Below are 12294 nucleotides of genomic sequence, written 5' to 3' on the forward strand. Positions count from 1 at the left end.
TATCATTTAAGTATTCAGCCATAGACTGTATAAAGGAGTGGACGTGAGCGTGATGTCATCCAGTCAAATGAAGCTCATTGAGGCTAGCAGTTATAGCGGCCAATTTGGAGCCAACTTCCATATTTGGAATTCCGACCTCGAGTAACATGGCAACTAAAGAGCCAATCCAGGGTGAGGCTTTTGAAGGTAACACCCCTTCCCACCCACACTGCTGATTTAGCAGGGGGTAGGTGCTTAGCAACGCTGCCAATAAACCTGTTGCTAATGCTAGCGGGAGTGACCTTGGAGACAGTAGCAGTTACAGAGAAAGGGGGGAGACAGTTTTTCAATGTAAAGTAAATTGGAGCCAGAAGCGCACCCATGATCATTTTGTATTTGGAACATAACGGCTAACAGGTTAGCTATGTCCATTTATATATACAGTCTATGTTTTCAACATAGACATTTTAAATAGACCCAGCATTATTTGCTTTGGATGAAAATGTTGACATATATATGAACCTGGACTCAAACCTGTACCCAAACCAGATTACAAATATTAGGTATGTATACTTTTTTTTTTTTTTTTAAACAACCATCGTCATAGGAACAAAAGGAGGTAAAAATGTTCAGAATTACAGAATATACTTGGAAAAAGCCCTTGTCTCAGCTGTGAGGGACTTGTTTATTTCACCTCCTTTGAGACATGTCCCAAAGTGCTCTTCCAGATCACTGCACACAATAGAATATAAACCACTGACTGTTCTTAGCTTGATTTGAAAAAAAAACAAAACGCTGTACTCTTGTACCCTCTGCTGGCAACCGTGGCACATTAAACATCAGGGCAAACATGCAGAATGTATAGTAAAGGAGAGATGTAAAAAAAAACAACCAAATAAACAATATTGAAATTCCTAAAATCTTTCTCTTCATCACCACTGAAAAACACAGTCAGTTTGTCCCATATTCTATTTGCGTCCTCATATTTTTATGAGGACAGGCTTATCTGAGTGTGTGTTAGCTGGAGTCTGACCACACCATTTAAACCAAGACCTAAACTAGGGCTCAAATCAGGACTTAAACTAGAACTTTATACTAGGACTTAAACCTGACTCCAATTCACTTTACATTGAAAAACTGTCCCCTCTCTCTGTAACTGCTGCTGTCAGACTCGTCATTTTGGTCTTAAATTGTTCATATTAACCCGCTCTACATGATCCTGGGGTTTTTATTTCACTACTGTGTCTGTGAATCAAGATATGAACATTAATAACAGACAAATGAGGAGCCTTTTTTTCCCCCCAAGGTTGCTCCCGCTAGCATTAGCAACAGGTTTGATTGATAGCGTTGCTAAGTGCCTGCTCTCTTCTAAACCAGGTGTGGGTGGGAAGGGGCATTCAAACAGCCTTGCTCCACTTGTAGTTGGAATTCCTACTATCGAAATTTGCCGCTATAACTGTTAGCCTTGATGAGCTTCATTTGACTGAAGTCGAACATTGTGGGTGACATCACACTCACTCAGTATACTTCTTTAGCGTTAATGACAGACTGGGGAACATTTCAGGCAAAGCAATGGCATCTCCATGGAGACATGCTGGCAGCAGATTCACAACTGACACCTGCTTGTTATCACTTCGTCTGGAATGTTCCATAGTATAGTCTTACCTGTCTTGCATTTGTTCAATTATAGGTATTTTATTGTTCAAAAATATCGTGGAAAACATGCTTTGAGTAGGGTCACCCCTCCATAGATCTGACATATATGATAGCAACTCTTGCTCTCCATGGATGTGTTTGATATCGTAGATAACATTTTGAAAATATTAGCTAAGCTGTAACAGACAGCTTACCCTCAACAAGAAAAGTTACACAGGGCAGGTTTAAATCAGTCCTATTGAGCTTGTGTCTCTATAGTTATAATCTGTGACAACTGTGGATAGGAAACTGCGGTGCTCAATGGGAGCTGACGTCGCCGTAAACGTCATCACAACAAAGTGCTGCATGCTGTCAGCGCCCCCTATGGATAGCTGCACATCACACTAGAGCAGCACATTTTTTTCATTTGTACCAAAATGAAGATGCGACGCTGCCGAATCCTACGAGTATCAGCGATTAAGAAAATAAATCTGGAGAAGGAAGTGCGAAGGGGTGTGTGCATCACAGTGGGTGTGCGTCACAGTGTCACAGTGGGCGTGTACATCACAGTGGACGCGTACCAGTGGAGGTGGAAACGAGCGTAGGTCAACAAAATCGCATCTTTAAAATAAGAGATTAAAGATTACTCAAACATGAATCACTCCAAATACAGAGGCTCAATGAGAAGAAACGACTAGAACATGGATAAAAGCTCATAATTTTGAGACAGGCTGGTCAGTTGGGGTCAGTTGGGGTTAGCGGGGTTGTCTCTGTTGGGGTGGGCAGTCGGAGCTCCTTGTTGTTGGAGGAATGTTTTATAATCCTGGCTCTGGATCTGGGCCAGGACTCTCAGGAAAACCAGGTCAGATCTTTGTCCAGACCAGCTTTTGTCCTGGTCTGAATCAAAGAGCCATTATGAGGCAGCGGAGGCAGCGGACAGTGGCATAAGAAATCTTTCAAATAAAAATAACAAAAATTCTCAAGGCACACTTTTAAAAGGGAAAAACAACAAACATTATCTGTGCTTATTGTTTTTGTTAAAATTATATGGAAAAAATGCTCCTTGTAAGCTCTTGTGGCTGGGGGTGTCCTACCTGCATTGCCTTGAATGTGTTTTAAACTATGTTGAATTTAAACATGTATTCTGCATGTATTAGCTGGTTCTCCACAGATGTGACCAGGTATGGTGTCCTTTTAGTTGTACAGGGGCAGTGCACAACATTAACCAGGACAAAATTTGAAAGAGAGATGCTGGTGCCAGGTTATAGTATGAATGCTAATTAGCACTGCACACAATGGTAGCGGATAGTTCCAATCAGAGCAGCAGTAATGTAATGTAATGTATCTATGAGGTTTTTACAGTCACACTAAAATCACTAAATCCTGACAGATCAGACAGTGAACAGGGAGCTGCGAGTGGGTTAAGGGTCAGGGGTCAGAGGTTAGGGGGTTAGGGTCAGGCAGGGAGCTGGGGTGGAGGACACTGACAGCATGTTAAACACTTTACAAATAAGAGGAAAACTCCACCAGAGGCCACCTCTACTTTTACAAAAGGTACATCTTTGTGTGTCAATACTAATGCTAATGCTAATGCAAACTTCTATTAAAACGTTGAATGTAATGAAACCACAAAATTAAATTAGTTGCAAGGATGTCCCAACAATTTTTAGGTGTACATTATTTCAGTCAGTGGTGTTATTTAAATATTTATTAGACTCCAAAATTAACATTAGCAATAGCTCCGAGACATAAAGACGTACCTTTGTAAACAAAGAACTGTCATCTGGTAAAGTTTTCCTCCCATTTGTAAAGTGTGTTGTTAGTGACATCCACCTGCAGCTTCCAGAGCAGTCTCTGATCGGAAGTAGCCGATATGAAAAATAAATGAAACAGATAGTACCTAGGGCCCTGTATCTTGGCCTCACCTACTTGTCTGCATGGAGATAAATTTAATGCCATACTTTTCAGGCTGCACAATATATTATAACCAAACTATAATGGTTATTTGAATGTATGTCGTTGTAAAATCGTAAAGTCTGCTGTTAGGTAGGAGAATATCTTTATGATAACTATAACTTAATAATAAACATTTAGTTTGTAGACCTACAAACCTGTTCTGAAAAGCAGATTTAGATTTGGACTAAAATCACTGTAGTAAACATGTAATATAAAGGCGTGAAGTGGGTCATATTTGTGGATCCTGCAGTAAACTACCAGAGGCAGTAGGGTCTTGTCGAGGAGATTCTGCTCCATGTCTTGATGTCCAGCCATTTGTCGTTTGCTGTTCATTTTGTCTTTTATTCAAAGTGTGATTCATTTAAATGTGAAAGAACGACCCACTTAAACATCACGGCTGCTTCCACTGGAGGCGGCTGAAGTCTGATAAAAATAGGGTCTTCAAAATCCTCCTCCATATGGCCTGTTCTTCTGGACCTAAAATATACAGTATCTGGAGTATATCTGGAGTATATCTGGAGTATATCTGGACTATGTCTGGACTATGTCTGGACTATGTCTGGACTATGTCTGGACTATGTCTGGACTATGTCTGGGCTATGTGTGGACTACACCTGGACTTCACCTAGCCTACACCTGAACTATGTGCTGTGTGGATCTTTTCGAAACACAGTCTATGAACTGCTCTTTGGCTCTAAACCTGGTCTAAACCTGGTCTATACCTGGTCTATACCTGGTCTATACCTGGTCTAAACCTGGACTAAATCTGGTCTTAACTTGATCTATACCTGGTCTAAACCGAGACTAAACCAAGACTAAACCAAGACCAAAAAGACTAAGCATGGACTCAACTTGGACTCAACATGGACTGAACTTGGACTAACCTTGGTCTCTTTACTGCGTAGGACTCTTGGAAACCTGATCCAAGTCCTATATTGGACAGCTATATGTTACATAAGAATCAAACTTAAATAGTATCAGTGGGAAGGACAGTATGTGAAAAGAATAGTCAGGGCCGGATAGGATCAGCCGGAAGGACAGGGCAAAAATATCGAGTTCCTTTGTAACTATAAAAAGCCAGATGCTGTTCTCTGGTTCTGTCTTGGTCCAATGAAGTGATTTGAGTTGAAAAGATGCAATGTTTTTCTAGAGTTAATCATGTCAGTGGAGAGGGGTCAGCGTATCAGCGGGAAGGACATTCTCATATTTCCTTACGTGTATTTGGAGTCTCTTTCCCCGTTTGTTAGTGGGTTTGGTTGTAGAGCAGATTTTCAATCTTCTAGGATGACTGAGGTTTTATCTTGCATTTGTAGCATCTAAAATGAAGTCCAGTAATGTAAAAACTTGGAAATTATGAAAGTAAAATTTTAGGAAGAAAATCATCATTTTAAGGGTTCAAGCAAAGACTGTTTATATAAATGCGCATAGCTAACCTGCTAGCTGCGGTGTTCCTAATAGGAAGTGATTATTCAGCTCCATTGACTCTGGCTCCAATTCACTTTACACTGAAAAACTGTGCCCCCTCTCTCTGTACCTGCTGCTGTGAGACTCATCATTTTGGTCTTAAATGTTCATATTAATCCGCTCTACATGATCCTGGGGGTTTTATTTCACTATTGTGTCTGCAAATCAAGATATGAACATTAACTACAGACAAATCAAGCACCTTTATTCCCTGAGGTCACTCCTGCTAGCAACAGGTTTGATTGACAGCATTGCAAGGTGCCCGCCCCCGCTAAACTGCGCTTGTTTAGCTGGGGCGGGCTAAACAGTCTCACTCCAGATTGGCCTTTGGTTGCTATGATACTCACAGTCACAATTCCAAATATGGAGCTAGTCTCCTAAATGCCGCTATAACTGCTAGCCTTGACTGGAGACTATGCTTGTCTCCATGGCAATTTTAAATTGTACCCAGAAACATGTTCCACAGTATGACTTTAAACATTGCACATCTATAAATAATTTAACAAATTTTCACAAAATTAATTTAGGCCTTCAAACTAGTAGAAATGAGTTGCATTTTCAGATTTTAAAATAACTATACACATTGGCGGTTTCCTAAACATGCTAGCCGTTACTCCATTTCTAATTATTACTGGTTGTAATTTAGCTAGGCCTGTCACAATAACACATTTTGAAGTTCGATATATTGTTGAAGTAAACATAGATGATAAACGATAATACTGAAACTAATTTATGCCACTGACACAAAAACAAGAGCAGATTTAAACCACAAAAGAGCATTCATCCACTGAGTCGAAGGTTGGTGGTTCGAATCTCGCTCTCGACATATCAAGGATTTGTCAGGAGCCTGCTGACATACTGTATTACAGTCTGGTATGGCAGCTGTACCATGGCGGACAGAGAGAGGCTTCAGAGGGTGGTCAAGACAGCCCAAAAGATCATCGGCTGCCCTTTCCCCTCTCTGATGGATATTTACACCTCCCGCTGCCTCAGCAGGGCCAAAAACATTATTAAGGACAGCTCCCGCCCTGGCTTCGATTTGTTTCACCTGCTGCCCTCGGGAAGGCGCTACAGGGCCATTAAAGCAAGGACCACCAGACTCAAAAAAAGTTTTTTCCCCAAGTGCCATAGCCCTGTTGAATTCTCGTATGCACTGACCTCCGACTTGTGCAATATTTAATATAGTACAATATTTTTATTGAGTGCAATAAGTTTGACTGAGTGCAATATTTAATATAGTGCAATATTTAATACAGTGCAATATGTCTGATTGAGTGCAATATTTAATACAGTGCAATATTTAATGTAGTGCAATATTTAACACAGTGCAATATTTATCAGTGCAATAGCTAATATAGTGCAATATTTGTTCAGTGCAGTATGTGACTCTGCAGTATTTACTTGTAAATTTTGTTGAGAGTTGTAGTCTGGGGTGTTTTAAATGTCTTAATGTCTGGCACTAGCTATCTTAGTTATATTGTGTTGTAGTGTCCCATGTCTGTCTGTATTGGAGGGTGAGTTGTTTTTAATCTCGCTGTGCATGTGTATGGTGTTGTACATGTGTATAGTGACAATAAATTTATTCTATTCTATTCTATAAACATCATTGGTTGAGCCTTGGGCAAGACACTTAACCCACGTAACCCACGCCGCCCCCAGCATCTGTGTACACTGGTGTGTGAATGTGTGTGCGAATGTGTGTGGGGGTGTGTGTGCGAATGTGTGTGTGAATGTGGGAGTGGTTCCTTGATGTGCTTTGAGCCTTGAAGGTGAAAAGGTGCTATATAAAAGTATTACCAAGTATAGTCAAAAAATTACCCAAAAATGTCCCAGTCGTGCAAAGAAAAAATACTGTTCCATCTTTCATATACTGAACGACCAGTCGATATAGTAGTTACCATGACAAGACTAAATATATCTCTTTTTCTTCTTCTTCTTCCAGACTTCCATCTACCCCCTGTGCTGTGACTCTTTTTTCCGGCCTTCGTGATGGTTTCCCTGGACTCGTCTGCCGCCCCGGTCCCCCTCACAGCTCTGTCCCGCTGGTACCTCTACGCCATCCATGGATACTTCTGCGAGGTCATGTTCACTGCCGCTTGGGAATTTGTTGTCAACCAAAACTGGAAATTCCCGGGCGTGACTAGCGTTTGGGCGTTATTCATTTACGGAACTTGCATTTTAATCGTAGAAAGAATGTACCTGGGATTACGAAGCCGTTGTTCCATTTTGCTCAGGTGCATAATCTACACTTTATGGACTTATTTTTGGGAGTTTGGGACTGGATATCTGTTAAGGCAGTTTAACGCTTGCCCTTGGGATTATTCTGAGTTTAAGTATAATTTTATGGGGCTTATAACGTTAGAATACGCCGTTCCGTGGTTTTGTGCATCTTTCATCGTAGAAAGGTTTGTGATACGGAAAACGCTACGGCTACGATTTCATGAAGGAGTGGAAGATGGCTGGTCTACGAGGAGGAGAGAAGGAAGCGCAAATGGATTTTTGAAGGCAGACTAACAAAAGTTTTTAATGTGATTATAATGGGATGAAGATTCACACTGATTTGTCCCATCCAGAGCTGTATGATACTAAAAAAATACTTACGACGAGGGTTCAATTCCACAATCACTGACTATGTGCCCAAAAACAAGACACTATACTTAAAACCACTGCATCTCAAAACATTATGGGAATGTTTTGTAGGGCTAATAATGTACTGCTGAATGACTGACTGAGGGTTCAATTCCCAAATCAGTGACTGCGTGCCCAAAAGCAAGGCATCTGAAACTGCTGCTTACACATATATTTTGTATGGCTGGTTATAATGTAATGTTAAGTGTAATATTGTTAAGGAAAGAAAAGAGGCTAGTCAAGATAGAGATAAGCAACCTACATGTTACAATGATGGTGTTTAAAGTCATTTGAAGAGCTACAAACCAGGTCTAAACCAGGTCTAAACCAGGTCAAACTAAGGAATTAGGATGTTGACTACTCTAGACCAACAACACCCCAGTAGAGCTGCACTTGTATATCATGATTAAAAGAGGTCTCATCCTGGTCTGGGCTAACGCAGGACTAAACCAGGTCTTAACCAGGTCTGAACCAAGGACTAAACCAAGGACTAAACCAAGGACTAAACCAAGGACTAAACCAAGGACTAAACCAGGACTACCCCAGGTCTTACTCAGGACTAAACCAGGTCTAAACCAGGTCTAAACTAGGACTAATCCAGGTCTAACCCAGGTCTAAACCAGGCCTAAACCAGGCCTAAACCAGGCCTAAACCAGGTCAAAAGCATCTCTCATATATACTGACTCTTGCAATCTGAGAACACCAGAACTGTGCTACAACTAAACCAGTTCTAAACCAGGACTAAATCAGGTCTTACCCAGGACTAAACTAGGTCAAACCAGGTTTAAACCAGGTCTAACCTAGGATGAAATAATGTATTTTTCTCCTCAACCTTGAGTGATTATTCAAGTTATGTTTCATCATAACTTGTAGAAAATTGCATTGATAAATAAAATATAGCCAAGTATAGTCAAATGTATTTTCTTCTTAGAGAAAACTACAAACATGGCTGCTGTTGTAGTCTAATCTGAAGTGAGGTGGACCCTTTGTGCCTCACATAGATCCCATTAAACCACAAAACTTTTGAGATGAAGTTTAAAAAGTTGCTGCAGTTACTGAAAATAAAGACAGAATGCTGTGTAGAAACTGCTGTGATAATAACAGTTAGTTTGTAAATGTACTTAATGTCTTTTAGTGTTGTTTAAATCAGACCTATTCTGCAAACTGGACTCTTCAGATCTTTAACTATGTTCTAGTTGTTTCTTCTCATTGAACCTCTGAAGTTGTATTTGGAGTGATTCATGTTTGAATAATCTTTAATCGACTATTTTCAAGACGTCATTTTGTCGATTTACCCGTTTTCAGCTCACCTGTACACGCCCACTGTGACATACACACCCATGTCCAGTTTTATTTTCTTAATTGATGATACTCGTAGGATTCGGCAATGTTGCGTCGTCATTTTGGTACAAATGAAAAAAAGTGATGCTCTAATGCGATGTGCAAGCTGTCCATAGGGGGCGCCAACAGCATGCGGCGCTTTGTTGTGATGACATTTATGCTGACATCAGCTGCCATTGGGCACCGCAGTTTTCTAACACAGAAGTGAGAGGAATTGTTTCTTTTATTAAGTCACTTTAGATGAATATTGTGATTTAAAAATGTGTAAATTATAACATTAGAGACACAAGCACTATAGGTCTGATTGAAAACTATGTATTAACTTTACCAGTGTCACTGTGTGTTATGTAAAATGCATGAAAATCATTGTCTTCCAAAGTCTAAGTGTTTTCATTTAAATTATTCAAGATGGCCGCCGCTGGTTTAAAGACTTGTTTTGTTATCTTAGTTTGAATACCTGAGATTGTGTGTTGAATTGCATGTTGAAATGGAATGCCCCTTTTAAAGCCTGTAGAACAGCAGACTTCACCGTATAGACAGAAAAAAGGCCTTATGAAAAAAATGAAAAAGTCTCTGCCTGAATGGAACCATAAAACTCCTGGTTAGTGGGTGACCTGCTTAACTTTCTACACACCTAGGTCCCATAACTACCACATGTGATTGGTCCAAAACTGGGGAAAAAAGGCTTATAAATAAAAATGCAGATTTTTTTTTAATGGTTACTGGGCCTATCCGCAAGAAAAAAAGTGACACAAAGCAATAATTAACTTAAATGTGTGATAATGTCCAGATATACACAGACCTGACCATAGACTGTTTATATAAATGGACATCGCTACCCTGCTAGCCCCCGCGTTCCAAATAGAAAGTGATCATGGGCACTTCTGGCTCCACTGACTCCAATTCACACTGAAAAACTGTGTCCCCTCTCCTCTGTGACTGCTGCTGTCAGACTCGTCATTTTGGTCTCAAAATGTTTTTATTAACCCGCTCTACATGATCCTGAGGTTTTTATTTCACTATTGTGTCTGTAAATCAAGATATGAACATTAATAACAGACAAATTAGGCGTTTTCTTTCCCCAAGGTTGCTCCCACGTAGTGTTAGCAACGTTAGCAACAGATTTGATTGACAGCGTTGCTAAGTGCCTGCTCCCTGCTAAACCAGCGGGTGACATCACACTCACTTAGTCCACTTCTTTACAAAGACTGTCGACCTGGCTCTAGTCATTAATTAGCATTTATTTGAGTTTAATTTGTGAGTTTGTAGATCTAATTCTGGGTAAAAAAAAAAACGATCAGGTTCAACTGTTGTGGTTCCATTCTATTTGGAAATTTCTTTCAAAAATTCTGGCCCCATTCCTGCATCTGAAATATGAACATAATCAAAATGTAGATAGTGAATGCAATCTATTCTCAGTAATATTCAAGACATTTCAGATATGACCAAATAAAACATAAATGATCCAGCCCTATACAAACTGTTGTTTCAGTCTGTAGGTTTAGGCCAAACGCATGAATTTGTCTCCTGTTGTCTTGTACTGTCTCACATTGTCCAAGTCTTCCATAACTTGTTCTTCTGTTATTTTATTTACTATTTATTATTTATTAATTATTAGTTTGTTGTTGTTGTTATTACTATTGTTATAATTGTTGTTATTATTATTGTTGTTATTATTATTATTATTATTACTATTATTATTATTCGTGGTGTCAGAGCCGCTGAAAAGTATTGAAAAGTCTTGTGTTTTAATATTGAGAAAAAGTAGAAATAATTTACACATTTTGTCCATTTGTTAATGACTTGTAATTTTATTAAATCTTTATTAACCCAAACGTGTGATTTTTGACATAACAGTGTATTTAAAATGCACTATGCAACTTGCCACCTGCCTGTTTCCATGGAGATGTTAATGTTTGTGATGGAAGGGAACAAAGTAAAAGTCATTAAATACTGTACTTAAGTATACTGTACTTTACTTGAGTAAAATGTACTCCACTACATTTTTGAACTGGACTGAAAAGTAAAAGTATTTTTTATTATTATCTGAGACCTGCGGAAAAGGCTGATTGTTTATTTTTAACATGTTCTTTATTTGAGCAGAACAAAAATATACAAATAAAAACAGATAGAAAAAAATGATTGACTCAGTTGTTTCCGTTGAACAAAATTCTACACAAATCTTTATCAAAATCAACACATTTGAAGCTTTATAAATTCTGCATGAGATACTTTTACTTCTTACTCTTTAAGTACATTTTAAAATGTAATACTTTTACTTAAGTTTTTCATTTGATAGTTTTACTTGAGTATTGTTTTGCTCAAGTATCTTTACTTAGTCGAGTACTTCTACCACTGGTTAATGCTTTGCCTGCAATGTTCCATAGTGGCATGATGCTTCTTCCCCATGGAGACAAACAGGTGACACAAACAAAAGTCACATGTAAGACCTGTGGAGAGGCGACCCCACTCACGGTAAGAATGCATGTTTTTTGAGCGATAACACAAAACGAGATGTTTACTGTGGAACAATATAGTTAACACAATGTTTCCATGGAGATGGACAGGTAAAGTTTTTTGTTTTTTGTTTTTTTCACTATTCCATATAGTATTTGTAAAATATCCACAATTTTATATTTTGTTTTGTTTTTATATAGACTTATAAACTTTATCTTCCGGCACATATCACAGCTCTGTTTCTAACTGCTGGCTATAACATGTACTGCATACTGGTAAAATGTTTCTATGTTTTTTATGCTTTTGTGCCAGAAATGTCTTCCGTTTTAAATTAAATCTGTTAAATCTATTTTTTTTTATTTCTGATATGTTAAAGATATACATTTACAATCAAATCTTGAGTTAAATGTAACTGCTAACAACTGCATCTCTGTTTATGGGAATGTAGAAATCCAGCTGTTGCAGTTCTCCCCACGGCCACAGGGTGCCACTGTTTGATCATAAACAGTTATGTGCATTTAAGTCAAAGGGTACATAGAACCTAAATCAGGAACCAAAACCAGGACTAATCCAGGTCTTAAACCAGATCCAACTAGGAGAGAAAATTGACTGATTTAGGAGGACTAAACCAGGACTGAACCAGGACTGAACAAGGACTGGAGCAAGACTAAGCCAGGACTAGACCAGGACTAGACCAGGACTAAACCAGGGCTGAACCAGGACTGAACCAGGACTGAACCAGGACTGAACAAGGACTGAACCAGGACTGAACAAGGACTGGAGCAAGACTAAACCAGGACTAGACCAGGACTAGACCAGGACTAAACCAGGACT

General features: G+C 39.2%; 1 protein-coding gene across 2 annotated transcripts in view; it reads left to right on the forward strand.

Annotated features, from left to right (window-relative positions):
- tmem229b (transmembrane protein 229B) overlaps nucleotides 1-12294 on the forward strand; it is a 59622-nt gene that overhangs the window by 17413 nt on the left and 29915 nt on the right. Inside the window, exon 2 of one of the 2 annotated variants that reach the window (XR_008649201.1) lies at nucleotides 6977-8434. Coding sequence is in view for 1 of the 2 variants with exons in the window: in XM_055231201.1 (XP_055087176.1) it covers nucleotides 7024-7548 (525 nt within the window). In the remaining variant the exon portion in view is untranslated. Of the gene's footprint in view, nucleotides 1-6976; nucleotides 8440-12294 lie in introns of those variants that run through there. The other variant, XM_055231201.1, reaches the window with a different exon arrangement.

This window comes from Periophthalmus magnuspinnatus, chromosome 22 (genome assembly GCF_009829125.3).
Source record: "Periophthalmus magnuspinnatus isolate fPerMag1 chromosome 22, fPerMag1.2.pri, whole genome shotgun sequence".
Lineage (NCBI taxonomy): Eukaryota > Metazoa > Chordata > Actinopteri > Gobiiformes > Gobiidae > Periophthalmus > Periophthalmus magnuspinnatus.